This window comes from Lucilia cuprina, chromosome 4, assembly GCF_022045245.1.
Source record: "Lucilia cuprina isolate Lc7/37 chromosome 4, ASM2204524v1, whole genome shotgun sequence".
Lineage (NCBI taxonomy): Eukaryota > Metazoa > Arthropoda > Insecta > Diptera > Calliphoridae > Lucilia > Lucilia cuprina.
The window spans coordinates 32,593,339-32,619,733 of record NC_060952.1 but is presented as its reverse complement, the minus strand read 5'-3'; the positions used below and the strand labels follow the sequence as shown (position 1 = coordinate 32,619,733).

The 26,395-nt window shown below is 28.3% G+C and overlaps 1 protein-coding gene across 3 annotated transcripts in view; it reads right to left on the bottom strand.

Moving 5' to 3' along the window:
* The window catches only part of LOC111682859 (G protein-coupled receptor kinase 2), a 204,551-nt gene that overhangs the window by 108,744 nt on the left and 69,412 nt on the right, over positions 1–26,395 (bottom strand). For all 3 annotated transcript variants that reach the window (XM_046950442.1, XM_046950444.1, XM_046950443.1), the window contains one exon: positions 10,072–11,565. In XM_046950442.1, coding sequence (XP_046806398.1) covers positions 10,072–10,123 — 52 coding nt within the window. In that variant the 5' untranslated portion in view covers positions 10,124–11,565. The remainder of the gene's footprint in view (positions 1–10,071; positions 11,566–26,395) is intronic.

Genomic DNA, 26,395 nt, shown 5'->3' with positions numbered 1-26,395 from the left:
AAAGAAATTAAAAATGAAATGCAGTCAATTCTACTGCAAAGTATGACTGGCATATGCTCGAGCAGTGTATCAGTTTGTAACATATGATATTTATTCATAAAAATACTTCATTTAAGAAAAGTAAATAAAATTGTCGGAATTAAAATGTTCCACTGTAGTGCACTTCAGAAGTCCTCTAGGCCTGCTATACTACTATTTCCCTTATAATTGTAGTTTAGTATAACTGCATAAAATTTTGTTGTCAGTGGTTTGTGTAAATTTTATTTTATTTATTCACTTCAATGTTTAACAGATTTTACTTTGTGTTTTATTTTATACCCTACACCACATTAGTGAGGAGGGTATTATGCGTTTATGCTGATGTTTGTAACATATATAAATATTGGTCATACACCAATCTTAAAATATAAAAATCGGCTTTGAATCATTTTCTGAGTCGATTTAGTTATGTCCGTCTTTCCGTCCAACCGACCATCCTTCCGTCCGTCCGTCCATCCTTCCGTCCGTATGTCTCTGAGTCCATGTAAAGCTTGTGCGAACAATTGAACGAACGCCATTGAAAATGGCTGAAACCGTTCTATTCGTAGAGTATTATATGTTCGGTCATGCCCGACTATACTTTTCTACTTGTTTTTTCTTTGCCTGCGCTCAAATGCAAACAAATGTTGTATGCATGACAAAATCTTTTAAAAATCACAAAAAAAAGAAAATTAAATTATATAAAAGCAGAGTTTTTCATATGACATTATTCGTAGGGAAATACAAAACATTTGAAGTGGAAAATTTCGTTTGATCTTAAAACGTATTTAGGGGGAGACAATTAAATGAAATCAAAGGAAATCTTTTTTTTTTCAATGCGGTAAAATGTTGGAAAAACAAGTATTTTTGATAACTTTATAAAGATATCCTTCGTTAAGATGAGAGTTTAACCATATTTTTCAGGATTCATATTTGTGGTAAATAATTGGGAAGATTTATATAGAAATTATTTAAAGAAATTTCTTCTCTAACAAGTGCACATTTTCTAAATAATTCTTTTTATTTCCATTCGAAGTGTATTTTTTTTAAATCTCTCTCATCTTCTAATTGAGCACACAAATGACAAAAATCTGTGCAAATTAAAATTTGAGCTGCTAATGCTAGTAGAATAGTTCACCTTCAAATGAAACCAATTACAATTTAAAAAAAATCCACATTCTTATACCCTCTCTAAAACGTAATTGCCATCCACCAAAAAAAACCCATTAACATACCAAAAAGCACTTAATAAAACTGAAAACAAATTAAACTTAAAAAACATACATACATCCACATGTATATACATATTTCTCTCATTACGTTTTTATCTTTTCAGTTGAACTGCATCATTAATGCCATTTTTTTTTGTTTTTGCATAAAAATGTCATTCATTTCCGTTACAAATGCAAAATGGTTTGAATTTTTAAAAATTTTATTTTCTGGTATTTTATTGCTTTGCAACATCATTTCATATGCAATCAGGTCAGTGGGTGTCAAATAATCATGAGCAATTTATTTTGTGTAATTTTTATTATCTTCAGTTTTTTTAACGATTTAAGTTTTAAGATTTTCAAACAAAGATTGTGTTTGTCAATTTACTGTTCTGATGTTTTTTTTTTGCACATTTTTCCAATTTACTATTTCATCTTATAAAAACAGTATTTGTGTATCAGCGCAGAGAAGCAAAACATTTATTCATTTTTTTTAGTAATTTGAGTAAATTGTTTCAGACCAGTGGTAATAAGACTTTGAATGTTCGAGATTTAATTTAACAAATGAAAAATTTTCTAACAAATAAATTAATAAATGGGATAGGGACAATGTTTATTAAGCAAATATATAATAACATATTTTATTTTAAATATTCAGACTTTAATCATTAAAAAAGTGTATGCTCGAACTGAACTAGAACTGAACTAGAACTGAACTAGAACTGAACTAGAACTAGAACTGACCTAGAACTGAACTAGAACTGAACTAGAACTGAACTAGAACTGAACTAGAACTGAACTAGAACTGAACTAGAACTGAACTAGAACTGAACTAGAACTGAACTAGAACTGAACTAGAACTGAACTAGAACTGAACTAGAACTAAACTAGATCTAGAACTGAACTAGATTATTTTAAAACAATTCAAATTAAATTGCGTTTAATATGTTTTAGAAAATCGATTTTATTATCATCTATTGATCAATTTTATTATCACTATAATAGTATTAAACAGTGGTTTACAGGAAAACCATACAAAACGACTAATATTAAGTTGAATAATTAAAAGTACCGATTTTTAAGCGTTATTAAACACATATACATTGAAACAAGTTTTTACATTTTATTCAAAAAGCCAACATAATTAAATTAATTTAGTTTTTTAAGTAATAAGTTTTCCTTCTTCTGAAACCTGGCAATTATTGGTTTTCATTTACTGTTTTGATGTTTGTAAAGATTTTACGCTTTTAGGATTTATCACAACTCCTAACACATTAAAAATTATCATCTAAAATGAACCACTTAAACGTAATTATTTTATTTTTGCAATACGGAGATTAAATTAGATTAAATACATATATATCTAAAGTTTCATTTGTATTTTAGTGTTTATCAGTATGCCTTAATTATTAGAGAACAATAGTGAAAACTTATTAAAGAAATATAATTAATTGCCATTAGCTAGATGGATTAAATTAAAATGTTTTTCTATTGTTGTCGTGCCAACATTAAATAAATAGTTTTCAAATAATTTTAATAAAGTGTTCTGTTAACAATGCAAAAGTAAGGGGTATGATTAATAAATTATTAATCATACGCAGTGTAATTTAATTGTATTTGCAAAGATAAATTAAATATTAAATTTATTAAGTTTAATTGAAGTTCTAGTTCAGTTCTAGTTCAGTTTTAGTTCAATTCTAGTTCAGTTCAGTTCTAGTTCAGTTCTAGTTCAGTTCTAGTTCAGATCTAGTTCAGTTCTAGTTCAGTTCTAGTTCAGTTCTAGTTCAGTTCTAGTTCAGTTCTAGTTCAGTTAAGTGGTTCATTTTAGATGATAATTTTTAATGTGTTAGGAGTTGTGATAAATCCTAAAAGCGTAAAATCTTTACAAACATCAAAACAGTAAATGAAAACCAATAATTGCCAGGTTTCAGAAGAAGGAAAACTTATTACTTAAAAAACTAAATTAATTTAATTATGTTGGCTTTTTGAATAAAATGTAAAAACTTGTTTCAATGTATATGTGTTTAATAACGCTTAAAAATCGGTACTTTTAATTATTCAACTTAATATTAGTCGTTTTGTATGGTTTTCCTGTAAACCACTGTTTAATACTATTATAGTGATAATAAAATTGATCAATAGATGATAATAAAATCGATTTTCTAAAACATATTAAACGCAATTTAATTTGAATTGTTTTAAAATAATCTAGTTCAGTTCTAGATCTAGTTTAGTTCTAGTTCAGTTCTAGTTCAGTTCAATTACAGTTCTAGTTCAGTTCTAGTTCAGTTCTAGTTCAGTTCTAGTTCAGTTCTAGTTCAGTTCTAGTTCAGTTCTAGTTCAGTTCTAGTTCAGTTCTAGTTCAGTTCTAGTTCAGTTCTAGTTCAGTTCTAGTTCAGTTCTAGTTCAGTTCTAGTTCAGTTCTAGTTCAGTTCTAGTTCAGTTCTAGTTCAGTTGTAGTTCAGCTCTAGTTCAGTTCTAGTTCAGTTCTAGTTCAGTTCTAGTTCAGTTCTAGTTCAGTTCTAGTTCAGTTCTAGTTCAGTTCTAGTTCAGTTCTAGTTCAGTTCTAGTTCAGTTCTAGTTCAGTTCTAGTTCAGTTCTAGTTCAGTTCTAGTTCAGTTCTAGTTCAGTTCTAGTTCAGTTCTAGTTCAGTTCTAGTTCAGTTCTAGTTCAGTTCTAGTTCAGTTCTAGTTCAGTTCTAGTTCAGTTCTAGTTCAGTTCTAGTTTAGTTCTAGTTCAGTTCTAGTTCAGTTCTAGTTCAGTTCTAGTTCAGTTCTAGTTCAGTTCTAGTTCAGTTCTAGTTCAGTTCTAGTTCAGTTCTAGTTCAGCTCTAGTTCAGTTCTAGTTCAGTTCTAGTTCAGTTCTAGTTCAGTTCTAGTTCAGTTCTAGTTCAGTTCTAGTTCAGTTCTAGTTCAGATCTAGTTCAGTTCTAGTTCAGTTTTAGTTCAGTTCTAGTTCATTTGTAGTTTAGTTCTAGTTCTGCTGTTGTTCATTTGTAGTTCAGTTCTACGTTTGCAAGAATTTGAACATAGTGATTATAAACAATATTTCAATGGAATTCACAATCAATAAACGTCCCAACTCTTTTAATGGTATGTACATATTATTATATATGTAAAGTACATAGTTTTTCCGGCAACTAAATATACACAAACTTAATAGAAGGCACTCAACAGCGATGCTGGGTATTTTCTTAGGATTGTGATTGGAACTTAATGTATATGTATGCCAATGTTTGTGTGGTAGTTAATGTCAAACATTTTTATAAAATATTAAAGTATTGCATATTTTAAGGGGTCTTAAGTTTGAATGCTTTTGTTATTTATGACATTTTCGCTAAAAGAAAAATATTTGTATATAAAGTTGTTTGTTTTTTAGCTTTTTGGTCATTATTTCAGCTTATTACTGCGACGTCATTTACTTTTAGCAAATGGCTGGTTCAGGGTAGCTATTGTTTGTAGTAAAAGTTGTTTTTTTACTACTTTATTGTTGTTGTAATAAGTTTCCTCTTCTATTAAGTTTTCTTTAGTATTACACAATTTTGGTTATTATAGAATATTCATCTGGGTTTCAGTTTTTATTACATTCCTTCTCATAAGGAGTGAGATCGAAAAATTCTTAACACACGTTTTTCTTTACATTTTTCATCCAAAGTATTATTTGATTTTTTTTTTTTTTGATCAAGTTACCTTTGAAAAACATGTCAGTTATTATGTGTTATGTCAATTATATTAATTTTTTGTTAATCTGATTAAAATGAGTGACCAGAAAAAAGTGCGTACTGAAATTATTAAATATTTTCAACTAAACCCAACTTGGTCTTACAAAAAGTTGGCCAAGCATAGAAAGGTCTGCCGTCAAACTGTTTCCAATGTTATTAAACAGTACCGGGAGAACTTGTCAGTTGATAGAAAACCTGGTTCAGGTAGAAGGAATGGTCCACATGATGTTTCTAAAGCCAAAAAATAGAACGCATTTTCAAAAGAGCTCCCAACACACCCGGTAGGAAAGCAGCTCGGTTAGCTCAGTGCTCGGACTATTTGGTACGAAAAGTTAAAGCTAATGCAGGTTTAAAAACATACAAGGCTTAAAAAGTTCCTGACAGGAACGCTGCTTAAAATTTAGAGGCCAAAAACAGAGCACGGAAATTGAAGTCAAGTTTTATAAAAAAATATTCTTGCTGCATAATGGATGACGAAACGTATGTTCTGGCAGATTTTTCGCAACTTCCAGGTCAAAAGTTTTATGTTGCTGATGCTCGAGGGAATGTTGAAGAAAAGTTTAGGACCCAAAAGCAGACAAAATTTCCCAGAAAGTTCTTGGTATGGCAAGCAATATGCAGTTGCGGCAAAAGAAGCCAATCATTTGTTACAACGGGATCTATAAATACCGAAATTTACATCAAGGAATGTTTACAAAAAAGGCTGCTTCCATTCATAAGACTTCATAATGTGTCCACTTATTTTTGGCCTGACTTGGCATCCTGTCACTATTGTAAACAAGCCCTTGAGTGGTACAAGAACAATAATGTGGTATTTGTACCAAGAGAGGCAAATCCTCCAAACTGCCCGGAGCTAAGGCCAGTGGAGAGATATTGGGCTCTTGTTAAAAGAGAATTGAAGAGTACAAAAAAGGTGTCCAAAAGTGTGGTAGATTTTAAACGGAGATGGACTACATGTTCGAGCAAAGTGACAGAAAGCACTATAAAAACGTTAATGGAAGGGTTTCCGAAAAGGGTTCAAAATTTCATCACTAGTGATTAAAACTATAAAAATATTTTTTTTTTGTAAATTGTAATAATAATTTGAATCAAATAAAAAAAAATAAAGCTGTAAGTTTAGTGGTTTCTTTTTTATAAACATATATGTATGTTAAGAATTTTTCGATCTCACTCCTTAATATACTTTTTTTTAGAGGTTGTCTTTATTTTGAGCTGAGTATATTTATGTTTAAAAAGTTTTCGGTTATTTTCTCATTTTGAGGTATAAGAATTATTTTTACCTTTTATAGATTGTTAATGTAATTTATGTCAATTTTATGATAGTTTTAGAAAAATATTCAGCAAAACCTTCATATTAATTAAATAAAGTTTCAAAAAAAACTTTTATAATATTAGTTAATGACAAAAGAGATGGGACATGTCAAAATAATCAAACATAGTTTTTACATTTATTTAAGAAAGACGCAAACTTTGCTTGAGGGAATTGTTTTAAAATTTTTCAAATTTTGTAAAGAAAAGTATTGGTTTTTAAATCAATTTATGTCTTTAAGGGAAAGTTTTAGTAGGAGATAAAACAGACATGCTTTTACATGCTATTGAGATTTTATTAAATCTAAAAGTACTTTGAAAATAATATCGCATATCCAAAGATATAATTTAGTTATAAAATAAATTTCAATAAAATTCTTTGAAAATTATGGAAAAATAACAAAACCTCCTCCTTTGTAGTAATCCCAAAACGTTAAACATGTTGTTAATGTGAAAATTCTAATTCTAAAAAGGTTAAGGGCACAACAAAAAAAAGGAAGAAAATTCGTGGGTAGATTAAACGTTAAAATATCAAAGGATTCATAAGATGAACAATAAAAAATAAAGTAATTTATTTACAAAAAAAAATAATAAAAGAGCTGAAATTGAACTGTGGCACACACGCGAAACAAAAGACCTTTTTTACACTTGCTTTTAAAGGAGAAAATAAAATTAAAATGGTTTTCAAGGTTTTTTTCTTAATAAAATTGTAAGACAAGAAGACATTTAGCAATAAATAAAACAAAATTAATGACATAATCTGAAATTTCAAACCCTAACAAATTAATACAATTTAATTGAGAGAGCATTTTATTTTAAAGGTCTTTTAAGGTAAATAGGATAATTTTCTTTTATTAGATTTTGTGCTTTAATATAATTATATAGTTATTGTGTTAAGTACGTTTAAATATATAATTATGTTCATTTTGTTAAAATGAATATCAAATATAGTTCATTAAGTTAAATCAAAGAAATTGATAACAAATTTAGTAACCAAATTATTATCAAATTATTATAGAAATAAATCTTAACTGAATAATTTTATACAAAAAAAAAATAATAATAATAATAATTCTCTATGATAGTAGCACATCAAAGGTTTGTTAATAACTTGAGATTATCGGCATATTTATAAAAGTAAACTTAAGTAGTAGATCAAACTTTGTTATATGTTTGTGCAAATGTCAAACATTAATTTAATTCTCACGTTCTATAGCATTATATCTTTTTTTAACAAAGAGCTTAGAATGTCCTTGGTGAAATTGTGTTTTTTTTTCTCATCTAATCCCTTGCATTAATTTAAATAGTCCATGAATAATTCATTAATTTTGTTATTATTTTTATGTTTTTTTTTTCTTCTTTGCTTCCAAATTGTTAATAGATTTTTTCTGATCACTAATAATCCCCATATTTAATTAAAATTCAATTAAAAAGTTGTTTATAACAAAAAAGCCCATCCAATACAAAAATGTAGAAATATTTTATAGTCCGACTGTAGATTTACCTACACAAGTTGTGAACGAATAAACTAAAAGTACGTTAAAATGTTAAATACTGTGTAGACTATCTATATATGGTCTTGGCCAAATGTTAACTATAGTCTGAACTATAGTGCCGAATATAATTATGACTACAGTGTCGACAATAGTCTTTACTATAGTATTAACTGTACTCGTGTGTAGACATAGTCTTGACGAAAGTCTTGACTATATTGTCGATTATCTCGATTATAGTGATCTTGACAATCATAGAATTGATGCAAATCAAAGGCACCGGCTATAGAGCGGACAACAGGTCCAACAGAGACGTACGAGTATTTCTTCTGATTTCATGTATAAGCATCTTTCATTCTAACTAACTAACTAACTAACTAACTAACTAACTAACTAACTAACTAACTAACTAATTAACTAATAATCTATCTATCTATCTATCTATCTATCTATCTATCTATCTATCTATCTATCTATCTATCTATCTATCTATCTATCTATCTATCTATCTATCTATCTACAGGTCCAACAGAGACGTTCTTCTGTTTTCATGAATAACCATCTTTCATTCTAACTAACTAACTAACTAACTAACTAACTAACTAACTAACTAACTAACTAATTAACTAACTAACTAACTAACTAACTAATTAACTAATAATCTATCTATCTATCTATCTATCTATCTATCTATCTATCTATCTATCTATCTATCTTTCTATCTATCTATCTATCTATCTATCTATCTATCTATCTATCTATCTATCTAATTATCTATCTAACTATGTAGAATGAACTAAACTGTACTCGAATGTACTGAACTGTACTCGAATATACTGAACTGTACTCGAATGTACTGAACTGTACTCTACTGCACTCAATTGTACTCGACTACACTCAGTTGTACTCTACTATACTCTACTGTACTCTACTATACTTTACTGTACTCTACTGTTCTCGACTGCGCTTAATTGTACTCTGCTGCACTCGACTGTAATCTACTGCACTTAATTGTACTCTACTGCACTCAAATGTACTCCACTGTAGTCGACTGCACTCCAATGCACTCTAAATTACAGTGTCAACAAATATCTGAACTAAAGAGATCACAACAGAATTGGCTAAAAACTCGACGAGAGCTCCAATAATAGTACATTTAGTTTAATGACTAGTTTTGGTTACTGTCTGGGCTATAGGACCGCCTAATGTCCAAACTATTGCAATCATTTTAGTGTCTAATATGGCCTTGACTATAGTCGAATATGGCCAGGACTTTAATCTTGGCTATAAAGTCGCTTATAGTCGTGACAATAGCTTGGACTACAATTATGACTACAGTCCTGTTTTTTACTTATATTCTTTTCATTTTCCTTTAAACTTCCCTTTTTAACTTCCGTGGGTCCGCGCCTAATCTAGACTATAATTTTGACACTATAATATAGACTATACCCAACAAAAAAATAACTTCCAAAGAAGTGAAAAAGAAGTGTCATGGACGTACTAAAAAAGACCTGAAGAAATTATGATTTTAACACAGGCTTGTTATAGGAGAGATGTACTTTTTGTTTTATTCCCAATTCACGACATCTGAAGTCATTCTCAGGAAGTAATTTTTATGTTATTAGAAAGTGAAATTGTAGTATTATAGAATACAACTAATTTGACTTTAATAATATTAATACAAATAAATAAATTACAGGCATTTATCAATCAATCAACTCAAAAATAAAATTGATTTAATTCGAAACAAATATACCTTAAATTAAAAAAAAAACTTTCAGCTTCATTGGACGTCAGTAAACATCACTTCCACAGAAGTTAAAAAAAATCACTTTGTGCTACTTTTGAAGTGGTGATAAATGTTATTCTTTTGGAAGTACTTCGTTTTATTTTTGCTGTGATTTTATTGTGGCTATAGCAGTCTACACTATCATGGCTATAGAGTAACCTAGAGAATATTGACTATAGTATAAACGTTAGTTTTGATTATAACTTTGTAGCCTTCACCAGAGTGTCGACTGTAGTCTTAACTTTAAAGTAGATTATGCTTTTCACTTCTGTAGTCTTCACGATAGTCTCGACTATGGTCTTAACTGTTACTTTTAATATTGTGTGGATTGTATTTATAATATATTGTAGACTTTAGTGTAAAAAGATTCGACAATTTAAACTATAACATTGACAATATATAGTGAAGTAGTGTAGGGTACAAACACTTTGTTTATACAAGGCTCATAAATAAAATACAAAACAAAATAAGTAAATTGAAAATTAGTAAATAGAAAAATTAGGGTGAAAGAAAACCAAAAGACACACTTACCTTCTCTAGCTTTTAAGTAGACCGTATTGGCCACAATATTCTCTAATTCCATTAGTTCCAGGTTGGCGGTTTTTTATTAAATCCTAGGTCGCTCTCAAACTTTGTTAAAAAAAACACACACACTTCAATGGTTGTTGTTGTTAAAAAAATAAAAAAAATAAAGTAATTTTGTCGTGATGATGTAAAGAAGTAAAAATAATTGTTCAATTTTTCTTCGTTTTTTTTTTATATAATGATGATGCTGATAAAAGGGATGTTAAGGAACAAACTCAAGTACTTGTATAGCTCAGCAGTAGAATCTTAAAAATGAGCTGTTGTTGTTGCCTTGAACCAGTGGTTTGAGCTGTGGCACAATGTATTTATACAGTTGTGCAATTTTGAACAGATGTTTGTATTTCTTTTGTTTTTAGTAATTCCTTTTTTTTTGGTTGATAATGTTTTTCTTGATAAGTACAATTTCCAAATAAATATTTTACTGCTTCTCTGTGGTTTTCTTCTTACTTTCACTATAACTACTCTATGTTTAGTTTGTTTTTATTATGTATTTTTCTTTTTGATTTAGGTTTTTAGTTTTTTAATTTTTCTTTTATTTTAAGTTTTCCACTTTTGTTGTTTTCTTGTTAAAAACATTAATTTATAGTTTAAATGCATGAGTTGTGTTTTTTAAAAGAATTTGTTGCTGTTTGTTACTTGACAAGTATTTTCTCTTTGTGTTTACTGATTTCCGTTTCCCTTTGTGCGTTTTGTTTTTCTTAATTTAAATAATATTTCTTTTTAAATAAATGATTGATTTTCTTGTGGTGGCATTGTTTTTAATTTCCTTGTAAATGTTAGTAAAACAGTTTGCTTTTTTTTACGCTTCTTACACCTTTATAGAAGAAAAACAATTGTTATTTGCTGCTTTGTGTTTTTAACATCCGTTTCCGTTTAGTTTGCTGCTGTAGCTTCCTTTGTTACGTTAAGTTTAAATTATAACTAATATTTTTGCTGTAATATAGTGTCAAATACTTGTTTGCTAACAGATATGTCTTTCTTATTATCGTTTCTATGGCTTTTGTGCATTTTCTTTAAATTTTTCCAGTTTTTCTTAAAATTCTTTAAAAGTTTTAAAGTTTTTTCTTTGTCTCACAAATCACAATTTATATTTTTGTGTTCCTTTCTTTATATTTTATAAAATTGTTGTTATTTATGCAAAACTTTATTGTTTGTTGTCATTTACAGCTGCTGTTTGTGTACTTAAATATGTTGTTGTCCTTTATTTTTGCAAATTCCTTTTTATTTCTTCTTTGTACAAAAGCAAAAAGCAGCAAATTTTTTTTTTGTAAAAGAAAAAGCGTAACTTTTTTTTGAGCTTCTGCTGTTATTATTTTGGCAGTTTGTTTTTTGTTAACAACTTTTTTGAACAACTTTTATAGCAACATATAAGGGAAGTACGAGTGGGTAGAAGAGTATTGTTTGAATAATTGCTGTTGCTGTGTACAGAGGATGTTAGAACTGAAAATATACAAAAAAAAGGAAAAATGAGAAATAAATATAAATTATTTATAAAATGTACATAAATTTAAAGGAATTTAGGTTGTATGTTGATTGTTAAATGAAAACATGTTTTAATTTAAAACGTTTTTATTAGAAACATGTAAAAACATATTGTATTATGTCGTCAAAGCTTCTTGTATTCTTTTTGAAACACAACCTCCCCCCCCCCCCTTTATTTATAACTCAATGAACTTTTAAAACATATCCCACCAAAGCTCGGTAATGGGTTGTTTATCTATCACCACTTACTTTTTAATGACTACTACTTATTTGAAAAAGCAGTGAATAAAACATTTAACTTACAAACGAAAATTCTTGGTTTGTATTCTATGTGGCTCTTTTTTATCATTTAAAACAAAACAACTTACTCAACAACTTCTTTGTAAGCGAAATGAAAAGTACTTCTTCAACACCCTATTTGTAAGCGAATATAGCAGAAATTGTCTCCATAAACATCACTATATTAAAATAATAAGTAAAAATGCTAATGAACAAGTAGTGCATTAGCATTTTAACTCATTACTTTTCAGAGTAAGCTTTTACTGGGTTATTAAAACTGTTACTTAATATATCTAAACCTCCTCAAAATGCGTAAAAAAAAATCTAAAAAATAATACTTTTCCCATTTTTCTAAAAAAAAAAAAAAAAATTACATGCATAATTTCAGCATATAATTTTAAACCACCAACTTAAACCAACATCAGTTTGTAATTGTTAAAAAAAATTTAGTTTATTCTAATAAACATAAATACATTTTAAATTATATCTCAATTTCATATCAAAAACTTTTTAATTCTGTTGCTGTTTTTAGTTTACTTTATGTAGTTTTTTTTTTTATTTCTCTCAATGTTTACCATAGCAACTGATATTAATAATAAACTTTTATTTTATTTCATTTATTAAGGCATCACTGAATTCAATTCATTAAAAATTGTTGAGGTGTTTGTTGTTTTTGTTGATGTTTTCCTTTGTACAATATTAATGTGTTCGTAAGTAAGATATTGCTGGGCTTGTTTGCAGCAAATTATAGCGGCCAGGCTAAGCAGACAACAACTAGCACTAGTTTGTAGTTATATACCAGCATACATGAGGGTGTCGACTATAGTCCTGAATATAGTTCTAAATGCAGTCAAAGATTGACTGTAGTTCAGAATACTGTAGCCAATTATTCCGAGTCCAGACTATAGTATTGACTATAGTCCAGATTATAGTCCATACTATAGTGTAGAATATAGTTCAGAATGTAGTCAAGACTATAGTCCAGACTACAGTCCAGACTATAGAGTAGACTATAGTCTAAACTATAGAGTAAACTAAAGTCCAGACTACAGTGTAAACTATTGTCCAGACTATAGTGACTATAGTCCATCCTATAGTGTAGAATATACTTCAGACTGTAGGCAAGACTATAGTCCAGACTATAGAGTAGACTATAGTCCAGACTATAGAGTAAACTAAAGTCCAGACTACAGTGTATACTATTGTCCAGACTATAGTCCAGGCTATAGTTTCCACTATAGTGTATAATATAGTCCAGACTATAGTGAAGACTACATTCTATAATATTGTGTAGACTGTAGTCCTGAATATAGTGTAGACTATAATACGTCCTATAGTGTAGACTATAGTTCAAACTATAGTCCAGATTATAATGTAGACTACAGTCCACCCTATAGTGTAGACTATAGTCTAGACTATGTTATACACTATAGACCAGACTATAGATTTTAGTCAAGACTATAGTCTAGACTTTATTCCAGACTATAGTCCATACTATACTCAAGACATACTATAGTCAAGGCTATAGTCCAAAATATAGTCAAGACTATAGTCCAAACTATATTCAAGACTATAGTCCAAACTATATTCAAGACTATAGTCCAGATTATAGTCAAGACTATAGAGTAGACTATAACCCAGACTATAGTGTAGACTACAGTGTAGACTATAACCCAGACTATAGTGTAGACTATAGTCCAGACTATAGTGTAGACTATAGTACAGACTATAGTGTAGACTATAGTACAGACTATAGTCAAGACTATAGTACAGGCTATAGTCAAGACTATAGTACAGACTATAGTGTAGACTATAGTACAGACTATAGTGTAGACTATAGTACAGACTATAGTGTAGACTATAGTACAGACTATATTGTAGACTAAAGTACAGACTATAGTGTAGACTATATTCCAGACTATAGTCCAGACTATAGTCAAGACTATAGTCTTGACTATAATCAGGACTAGTGACTATAGTGTAGACTATAACCCAGACTATAGTGTAGACTATTGTGTAGACTATAGTACAGACTATAGTGTAGACTATACTCCAGACTATAGTGTAGACTATAGTCCAGACTATAGTGTAGACTATAGTCCAGACTATAGTGTAGACTATAGTCCAGACTATAGTGTAGACTATAGTCCAGACTATAGTGTAGACTATAGTCCAGACTATAGTGTAGACTATAGTCCAGACTATAATGTAGACTATAGTCCAGACTATAGTGTAGACTATAGTCCAGACAATAGTGTAGATTATACTACAGACTAAGTGTAGACTATACTCCAGACTACAGTCGAGACACTTATCTTTGGACTAGAAACTTATCTGTAGATTAGAATATTGATTGACAATCTTCTATAGAATATCGAACTTATCAAAAATGTTTAATCAAATAAAGAATATACTACAGAATAAAATACTAGTCTATAATTTTCTATAAAACAAAACTGATCGATAATTTTCTATAGATCAGACAATTGATTAGCAATTTTCGATAGAATACAGAACTTATGATTATTGTATTCTGTAGTACAGAATACTAGACTAATCCATAATGTTCTATACATTAGGAAGTTAATCAACTATAGTGTCGAAAATAAATTGCACTATTTTGTCCACTATATTCCTGGCTATAATTTCGACTACAGTGAGAAAAAATCTCACATTTATTTGACTTGTATGTTTGCTGGTACAATGAATTTAAATTAAAAATAAAATTGCAAAAGTGTTATCGTAAATGAGTTGAGTGTATACAAAATGAATTGTTTTACATGATAAAAGACTACTTGATTAAATTTGTTTTGTTTGGTTACTTTTTTTTTTTTTATTTTTAAATTGTTCATTTAACATTTGTCTTTAGTCGGAAAACGGTTGATTGAAAGAATATTGTAAAGAGATTGCATTAAATTAAATCAATAATCTGACGGATAGATCTGTAATTAAATGTCAACAATTCAATGAAAATAAACAGCAAAAGTAAAGAGATTTTCGAAATATGAAAAGCAAAAAATAAAAGTTAAATTTAATTAAAATTAATTAAATTTAAATAATATGCACTGCAGTTTAAAATTGACAATAACATATTTACAGATAATTTTGCTCTTTAAATTTCGTTTAAAATTTTCAATTAATTGTTTTTCCTTTTTTCATTGTAAAAATTAACTAAAAAATACTTTTGACAAATATAATAATGTTTGTTAAAACTGCTTACTAGAATGTTATACAAATGTACAAATATTGATTTATCCACTATTTGTTTAATTTTCCAATCAACTGTAAAAAGTTCTCAAATTTTATTTAAACATCCATCATCACAAATGCTAAGTGTAGCCAGTTGTAAATTATGTTATAGTAAATAGTTAAAAATATAAATTTAAAAAATTTAACAATATTGAAGTAATTATTTAAAGTTTAAAAAATATGACTACTTATTCGGTTGTATAGAGTAGAAAATTGATCGAAAATTTTTAAAATAAAAAATCCACAGTTTTTATAGATTGACAATTTTGTAGAAAATTTAAAATTTGTCCACAACTTTAGCAAAAAATTAATTTTCACAATTTTCTATAGATTAAATATAGTTATACAGAATAGAAAATTTATGATTTTTAATAGAATAGAAAACTCATCAAAAATTTTAGATACACAATTTACTACAGAATGGAAGAATATTCGATTATTTTCTGTAAATTAGAAAATTTATCGACAATTTTGTGGAGAAAACAAAACTGATCGACAATTTTCTATAGATTTGAAAATTAATTGATAATTTTCTATAAACTAAAAATTTGATCTATAATTATACAGAACAGAAAATTGATTGATAATTATACAGAATAGAGAATTGAACGAAAATCTTCTATAGAATAGAAAACTAATAAAAAATTTACGATAGAAGAGAGAAAATTGTTCGACCATTTACCACAGAATAAAATCCAAATCGATAATTTTCTATAAATAAGAATAAATTTCTACTGAAAACAAAACTGATCTCTATGGATCAGGCAATTGATTGAAAATTTTCAATAGAATTACAACTTGATCTTTAATTTTACCGAATAGAATCGACAATCTTCTAAAGAATAGATAATTGATCAAAAATTTTCAATAAAATATAGAATTGATCGCTAATTTATTAAAGAATTCAAGACTAATCTATAATTTCCTATAAATTAGAAAATTAATCGATAATCTTCTGAAGAAAACAAAACCGATCGACAATTTTCTATAGATCAAAAATTTGATTGACAATATTATATGATTAGAAATTTGATCTTTAATTTTATAGAATAGAAAATTGGTCGATAATCTTTTATAGAATAGAAAACTGATCAAAAATTATCTATATAATAAAAAGTTAATTGAAAATTTAATACAGAATAGAAGACTAATGCATAATTTTCTATAATTTACAAAACTGATCGATAACAATAATATATATTATGATAGAAAATAGATAAACAATTTCCCATATAAAACTAATTATCATCGACTCTGATGTCTATAAATACATATTGAATTTATCGCCATTTTCTTGTCAAAAAAATATAATAATTTGTGTTTTCAGGAAATCACAATATAAACGCCTTTATAAATGTTTTGTAGGTGAAAATGTGTTTTGCTTAAAAAAAACAGAAATTGTTTTGTAGTTGTATGTATTAACATTACACCTACCAACATCTACACAAAAAGTAAGTACACATAAGCAATTCTAACCACATACTAACACAAGAAAACGCAATACAAATCATTGCAAAATCTAAAATGAAACTTTTAGGTATAAAATGTCACAAGGACAAAAACGTTATAAAATGTAAACGATGCTAATGGTAAAAATGATTCAATAAGAGGATTTTAACATTAAAGCAATCAATGTGAACGACATAGAGATGGGGAGAGAGAGCAATGCGTACATATTTTTCTTTAAAAAGTATTTATGTTATGTACATCCAAACATACCGACATACCCAGCAAAAACTTTGATTTCCTGCTAAAGGTTGCACTTTAAGTCATTATTTTAACATGGTAATGCCATTGGAGGCAAGTACTTACTACTATCACTTACAAGTAATTAGCAATGTCAATTGTTTTCTTATACAGCTTCTATACGTATTTTGAAAGTACTTATATAACACATTATTTAAGTACCTATATGTAATTAAAACGACTATAGTATAGTAGTTTAGACTGTGGTCAAGACTATAGAGTAGACTATTGTGTAGACTATAGAGTAGATTGTAGTGTAGACTATACTGAGTTCAGACTACAGTGTAGACTATAGTCCAGACTATAGTCTAGACTACTGTGGACTGAAATCTATAGTCTACACTATAGTCTGGACTATATTCTACACTATAGTCTGGGATACAGTCTGGACTGTAGTCTGGACTATAGTTTACACTATAGTCTACATTATAGTCGGGACAGTCTACATTATAGTCTACTCTATAGTCTGGACTATAGTCTGGACTAAAGTCTACACTATAGTCTACACTATAGTCTACACTATAGTCTACATTATAGTCGGGACTATAGTCTACATTATACTCTGGACTAAAGTCTTCATTAGTCTTGACTATAGTCTTCATTATAGTCTGGACTGTAGTCTAAACTATAGTCTGGACTATAGTCTACACTACAGTCTGGACTGTAGTATACACTATATTCTGGACTATAGTCGACAGTATAGTCTACACTAGTGTAGACTATAGTCCAGACTACAGTGTAGACTATAGTGTAGACTATGGTGTAGACTATAGTGTAGACTATAGTGTAGACTATAGTCCATGCTATTGTGTAGACTATAGTCAAGACTAATATGAAGACTATAGTTCAGACTATAATGAAGACTATAGTCCAGACTATAATGTAGACTATAGTCCAGACTATAATGTAGACTATAGTGCAGACTATAGTGTAAACTATAGTCCAGACTATAGTCCAGACTATAGTCCAGACTATAGTGTATACTATAGTCCAGTCTATAGTGTATACTATAGTCCAGACTATAGTGTATACTATAGTCCAGACTATAGTGTAGACTATAGTCCAGACTATAGTGTAGACTATAGTCCAGACTATAGTGTAGACTATAGTCCAGACTATAGTGTAGACTATAGTCCAGACTATAGTGTAGACTATAGTCCAGAATATAGGACTATAGTCCAGACTATAGTGTAGACTATAGTCCAGACTATAGTGTAAACTATATTCCAGACTATAGTGTAGACTATAGTCCAGACTATAGTGTAGACTATATTTTGAAAGTACTTATATAACACATTATTAATAAGACATTATTTAAGTACTTATATGTAGTTAAAACAATATATAGAAATCATTGAAAAATATAGTAATAAGTAAGTGATTTCTATTACAAGTCATTACCAAGTTTTTGCTGGATATATATTTGAAGGTCTTAGTGTGGTGGGATTCATTCAATATCCTTAAGTACCTTGAGATTTATTAAGTCTTAACATTGTTTTTGTTGCTTTTATTGCCGCATAGTTATCTGCCTGCAAATTTAGTATTTTACACGAAAATGTTTATTTTATCAGGTTTAATATATAAAACGTTTTTAACAGATTATTTGTATTTTTATAAATTTAAAATATTTGAATTGTTATAAAATATTTTATTCAGGCTTTTTGGGTTCTTTTGCCCGAGGAATAAAAAAAAATATGTAAATTAAGCTGGCGGCATAGATGAATCAAATTTATTGCAGGTGAAGAAAAAATTTGACGAAATGTAGGTTAGAGTCTTGGGAAGTACAGAAAAATAGCATTACTTTTATAAAGTTTAAATAACAAAACGCTTAGTGCTATTTTTATACTAGTGCTGATAATGTAATTCTTCTCTAAGAACAAGTTAGTTATTATTATGCTGAGTTTATAATTTAAATATTGTCTCTAAGTATAAAAAAAATTAAATAATTAAAAATTAAAAACATACTACTGACGTCAATTATAACAGGAAAATAAAAAATAAATATATTAATATGCAGCCGTTTTTAAAATAAAAACTACTTGTTAAACAGACTGCACCCTCTGTACCAAACAGAGATTAGACAGTTAGACAGATAGACAGACTGCAAACCAAAAATTAATACATTTCACAGACCGTTGATGTTGCCCATCCCGTAAAATACTTCGACATGTGAATATGTGATTAGAAATATAAGAAAAAAAATTCAACACAAAACTAAAATATATATAAAATAAATAATTAATTAAATATCATTAAATACTTGTGACAGTAATAGAAAATAAAAAAAAATATAACAAAAATAGTAATAACAGAAAACTGAGATTTTTTTTGTAAATTTTGTTTTCAAAATTAACACACGTATATTTTAATTAAATTTTAATTTACAACTTTGTTTAATGAAAATATTAAAAAAAACTTCACCACTAACGAGACCAGCGATAGCAGTCAACATATAAACTAAAAATAATATACAAAACTTTGTATAACTGTGTTTTTCAAATTTAATTAGTTGCAGCGGTATTTAAACAAGTGTTCGTTCGTTAGTTAGTTCTGTCATGTCTGTCGCCCAACCAAAAGGCTGTTTAATCTAATGAAACTGACCGCTTATTTGTGTTGTTTTAATATGCCCAAGAACTAGTTGTAACCCCGGTGTATGTATTTGGTATAATGGTCGGCAAAATGAGATCAGAAATCTAATATTATCAGATTGATAGCAAATACTAGGGTTCTATAAATCGACTTTCGAATAATCGAACAATCGACTTTTTGTCGAAAAAAGTCGATAACTCGACTATTGTCTGTGAAAAAGTCGAAAAGTGGACTTTGTAAATAAAAATCGAAAAAAGTAGAAAAAAGTCGTAAAAAGACGAAAAGTCGTAAAAAGTCGAAAAAGTTAAAAAATATTGAAAAAAGTCGAAAAAAGTGGGAAAATGTCGAAAAGTTGGAAAAGGTAGAAAAGTCGGAAAAAATCGTAAAAAGTCAAAAAGTCGGAAAAAGTTGAAAAAAGTCGGAAAAGATCGAAAAGTCGTAAAAAGTTGAAAAAAGTCGGAAAAGGTCGAAAAGTCGAAAAAAGTCAAGAAGTCGCAAAAAGTCAAGAAGCCGCAAAAAGTCATGAAGTCGAAAAGTCTAAAAGTCTAAAAAAGTCGGAAAAAGTTTAAAAAAGTCGGAAAAGATCGAAAAGTCGTAAAAAGTCGCAAAGTCGGAAAAAGTTGAAAAAAGTCGGAAAAGGTCGAAAAGTCGAAAAAAGTCAAGAAGTCGAAAGTCAAGAAGTCGCAAAAAGTCAAGAAGTCGCAAATAGTCAAGAAGTCGCAAAAAGTCAAGAAGTAGCAAAAAGTCAAGAAGTCGCAAAAAGTCAAGAAGTAGCAAAAAGTCAAGAAGTCGCAAAAAGTCGGAAAAGGTCGGATAGTCGAAAAAAGTTAAAAAAGTCGATAAGTCGAAAAAAGTCGAAAAGAGTCAGAAAAAAGTCGGAAAAAGTCGACAAGTCGAAAAAAAGTTTCACCAACATCCTACAGATTTCTCACAGTTAGCCCCTCATAACGGCTACAAAGGCCGATCACTGATTTAGTTTTTTTTTTTTTCTCTCATAAAATTAAATTAATTTAGATTTTACAACGTATATATGTACATATTTAGCACAATTAAGCTCTACTGTGAAAATCTGTTGTAGACTTTTCATTATTATACATTTTTTTGTTTGCAAACATAATTTCCATTATAATGACACTATAATTAGCAAGGCCTATATAATTGTTGTATTAAATAGTTTATAATGTGGAAGAAATGCTATGGAGCACAGATTGCTTTGCTAAATGGTATTATACTAAATATATACGAAATCATAAATATTTGTTTTTAATTGTCAGAACAATCTTTATGTAAAATTAGGTGAAAAAACTTCAAGAATGGACTGTAACGAATTTCAGAGCATATGTGAAAGACTAGCAATGGCAAACTAACTAACTAACAAATTTAAATACTTCAGACAATATTATTGAAGCAGTAAAAGACATCTATTATGTTTTATTAAATTTTTTAAAGTAAAATTTACTTCTGAAGAAAAAAAACTATTAATTTATTTTTACTTGAAGATAAATTTAACTTTAAAACAAGTTATACTATTATTTTAGACAAAAAGAAAACGCATAACTAACAACTTGGAAGGATGGTTATAACAACAGTTCAAACGAAAAGAATATCACACTTAAATAGTTCTTAACATTAAAATCAACGAGATGTGTATTTAAAGGAAACTTCAAAGAAAACTGAATTAAATATTTAAGAATAGAAGAGATAAACCTACTTACTGTCTTACTCAAATATGTTTGATAATGAGCTAATGTAACCCAGTAAATCATTATAACTAATGCTCACTTTCTTCCTTAACTCTTTCACGTATACGGGTTACGGGTGTCCGAATATTTTTTATATTTTTTTGATTTAGAGCGTAATTTTAAGTTCAAGGCTATAGTAATTATCCAAAGCTAAATATGTTATTTTTTAGAATTTAATGTCCCTACATGTCAAAAGGGATAATATTCTGCAATATCCTTCAAAAAAACTTTTTTCATTTTCATAAAAAATTATCGATATACATCAAAATAAAGTGTGTTTTGAAATTATATCCATAAAAAGTCTATCGGCAATTAATTCTCTCACCCTAGAACGCAATATTAGAGTAAACATATGACAAGTTTTTAAAACGCATTAAAATTCTCTCTCGTAAAAAAAAAATTATTGTTTGCTGGGTTATTCAGAAGAAAAAACTACTAAAAATAACTTATCTTCCAATTCCAGTATTAATAATAATTTTATTTTAAGCTGAAAATTAGGTAAAAGTTATTGATTGATAGATTGTTATATAATCAAAACTAAAGAGTAATTAATAGTAAATACTATTGACTATAGTATTATATATATATATAGACTAATCTATAGTTAAAGCTATTGAATGATCAATGCTGCAGACAATAATCAAGATTATAAATTATAAACCAATTTATAATCAAAACTATATATGCTGATATACATATACTATAAACTATATACTACTGTATAGTCAGGACTATGGACTGGTCTATAGTCAGGACTATGGACTGGTCTATAGTCAGGACTATGGACTGGTCTATAGTCAAGACTATGGACTGATCTATAGTCAAGACTATAGACTGATCTATAGTCAAGACTATAGACTGATCTATAGTCAAGACTATAGACTGATCTATAGTCAAGACTATAGACTGATCTATAGTCAAGACTATAGACTGATCTATAGTCAAGACTATAGATTGATCTATAGTCAAGACTATAGACTTATCTATAGTCAAGTCTATAGACTGATCTATAGTCATGATTTTTGATAACAATATATTATTTTAGTAAATATAGTTTAGTTATATTAACAATGTCCAACGATATTTTTTCTATGCGTGTAGTTATAGTCAAGACTGAAGATTGCGCTATAGCCGAGAGCCAGATCTATATTCAAGACTTTGAGCAAGTTATAAACCAAGCTCTTGTCAGGACTATAGCCTAGAATAAAGACTGATCTATTTTAGACTTTCCAATAGTTAACCATGTTTATTGATCTAGTCAATTGATCTGGCTATTAACCAGGACTTTTGACTTGTCATTTATGTGTTTTTGTTTTTTTTTTCTTTCTAAATATTAATTGCAAATTGCAACATACATTCAACTGAATGAACATAACGACTGCATTCCCCTTAAAATGAAAATTACTAATTAAATGACAAACCCTTGTCACTGTGGTGAACTTAGATGTCTAGATATTAAAGCCCAAAAACCAAAGCTGTTAAAGACACATAGACAAATTAGATTATAAACATTTGCGCAGGATAAAAGTAACAAAAAAATAAATAAACTAAGAAAACCTTAATATTTATTTTGCTAAAATAAAACTAAAGTTTAATCATTTGCCATGCAGACCACGTTTAACTAAAACAATGAAGGAAAAAAATAACAAAACAACTAGAAAATGACAATGACAGCAACCTGCTGTTTGATATCAAAGTTTATTTTATAATTTTTTTTTAACATAAAATAGCAACAGTAGCTAGAAAACAACAACAACTACAAAATATGTCTGTTCATATTAAAAGTAGATTTAAGATATTAATGCAGATTTATAGATGAAAACAAATATTTAAGAAGATTTTTACTTCCAGATTGGATTAAAAACCTTATCGATATTATGTTACAGTTTGTTGTTGTAGTTTTACAAAAAATTTTATAAATTAAAGGAAAAATATCATAAATATATGATATAAATTATGTGTTAAGAAAAAGGAAGTAAAAAAAAGATAAGAAAGGAAATAGAAAGTAACAGGCGGTTTAAAGAAATTTGACAGGAAGCAACCAAAGCATACAAATAAAAGTTTGCTTTTGAGTTTGTATTAAAGTGCTTCTGACATTTAATTTAAATTTTATATTAATGAAATAAAAGCTGTATAAGACTTTAAATTATTAATAGGAAAAAAATTGTAAGCATACACTTAGGGGAAAAAGTGTACACGCTTAGAACCAAATTGACAACAAAGTGTTCATAATTTAGCAATAACATACGTACGAAAATGTTGACAACGCAACATTGTCAAAATTGCAACAATTCGTTGTCGAAATAAAAATTCTATACGCAACCGTTGTCTAAATAAAAGCTGGTAAGCTCAAGGATTGTTGTCAATTGTGTGTGTAAATACTTTGACAACGAATGTTATTGAAAAATTATAAACACTTCGGGCTCAATTTCATACCAGGCGTGAATATTTTTATTCCTCTGTGTATGTTGACAACATTGCAACAATTCGTTGACGGATTGAAAATTTTATACACAAGTTAACAAACGTGGTAAACTCTTTGACAACTGATGTTATTGAAAAATTTTAAACCCTTTGGTGTCAATTTCATACCAGGCGTGTATATTTTAATCCCTCTGTATACAAAAAACTTAAATGTTAAAAATTTGAAAAATATTTCTGATTTAATACAATTTATTAGAATTTTTACATTAATCAATTTAAAAACTTTAAGGCAATTAAGTTTGTTGTTTTTCAACAGTAAATTTAAATAAGAATTTTAATAATATTAAATGAAAAACATACAAATAAACATAAATTATTGGATTATTTTCTGCAAAAAAAAAAAAAATAATAAGAGAAGAAAAAATTCCAATACAAAAATAAAATCACAAGAATAATAATATTAAAAAAAATTTGAAAAAAAATCAATGATTATGATTTATGAATGTGGGTCATTGCTGTCAACACCAGCATGCAGCAGCGCCAGTAAAAATTCAAACAATTTTTATATATAAAATATATATAAAATAATGCCTCAACATCAGCTGAATGAATTATTTTCGGTAGATTGAATGATAGATTTTTGCCTATAAGCAACCAACAGTTGTTGCTTATAAACAAAACAGCAAAAAAAAATAAAAAAAGTATTAAAATATAACAAAACTCGGAAAAACTCTGTAACTAAAGGCAAAAGTTAAAAGTATACAAAATATTTTATTCTATTTTAATTTTGAGTGGAAAATATATTTATTTTCATTTATTAAATATTTATGTTTATGTGTATATTTATTTCTATTTTTATACATTTGTATTATTATTTTTTTCTAATATTTTTAAACATTTCACAACTTGAATTGAAACATCAATTCAATATTTTCAAAACGTAAAATAAAAATCAACAATATTAAATGCTTTATGAGTTATGGATTGTTTTCACTGGCTGCCATCGAATGTTGTTTAATATGAAAAACAAATTTGTAGAAAACAATTAAGTTTTAAGTTTATGGTACATAAAACTGATAAAAAGGAGATAACACATTTGCCATATTGTAGGATGTTTGACACAATCTGTTAATTTTTATGATCGAAAAGAAATGTAAAGCAAACTTTTTATAAAAGAAATAATTTACAAAATATTTTATGTATATAAAAATAAATTCCTTAAATTTTCCACTGTGTATTCCTCTTTGTCTGTATTTTGAAATTTCAAGGGGGCGTGGTGCCACGCCTATATTAAGAAAATATTAAATAAGAATATCTGAGATAATATAACTTTTAGAATCTTCAAATTATGACGGAGCTACTTTAATGTCAATATGAATATTCTGGGCAGACTAGCAGCAGGGGGCATGGCACCGCCCATATAAATTTTATTTCAAATTTTGTTTATTTTGGAAATTAATAAAGTTATAAGTTTAAAATTTTTGCGCGAAGAACTTTAACATTTATATTACGATTTTAGGTAATAAAATGACGAACTATTAAAGCTAAAACTTTCAAATTTTACATAAAGAACTTTAATATTCATTGGAACATTTTGAAGAAAAAAGAGTGGACTTTCAATTGGGGGGAATCTTCGAAATCTTCAAATTCTTTATGAAGAACTTTGAAAATTATCTGGGAAACTAATAGAACAATATTCTTCAAATTTTGCACGAAGACCTTTATTATTCAATTAAACATTTTGAAAGAAAGAAGGCGAACTTTCATTTGGGCTGTGAGTCCCCATATAAAATAAATACAAAAATTTGAAGTCATCAAATTTTACATCAATAACTTTGACATTTATGTGAACTTTTAGACTATAAGGAGCGGACTTGAAATTTTGGCTTGGCAGCTCCTATATATATTAAATTCAAAATTTCATTTATCTGGGAAATTATTATCGAAAATGTTTCATATAAAAAGAAAATTTTATAAAAAATTGAGTCATAATGTCCATGGACGTTATGACAATTTTAAAGGTGTCACAATGTCCATGAGCAATGGCTTAATTTAGCGAAGCCGATGTTCGATATATCCCAGAGTTTGAAACCGCTGCGCATGGCTGAAGGACGGCTATCCAGGACACTTTTTAATATGAGTCCAAAATGTTACATACACAAAATTTAGGAGCAATTCTTTTCGGGATAAGAGCGTTCCTTTCTTAAATTTTAAACAAATTTTCTAATACATTTCTGTTTTAAAAGTGTCACTATGTCCATGGACATTATGACATCAAGTGACATAATGTCCATGTCGCTTTATAGTGTGTCATAAGGTATATGGAAATTATGTCATTGGACACTATGACAAGCCACCACACAGACTATGTTAAAAAGCTTGAAACACTGATCCCAGATAGAATGTATGGGTCCAGCGGTTTATTAGAGCAATAACCAACAATCTCAATTGGTTTTATATTGAGGGCCCAGAAATAGAAATATACCACTGTTTACCAGAAGGCAAATAGGGCGATATCATTTGCTAGAATTAAACTTGTATTGGATTGTAATATTTACATCAGGCCATTCGGGAGTAGAATGATACTATAGGGTGAAACAGATTAGAGCAAGACGATAAATCTCATCAATATGAGCAAGTCTAAGATGAGTATGAAGCTACGATTACAAGCAGAGCTATACAAAATTAGACGAGCACATTCAGACGAAGAAAGAGCATGTGGAGAAGAAGACTTTCAGAAAATTACTTACCAAACAAGT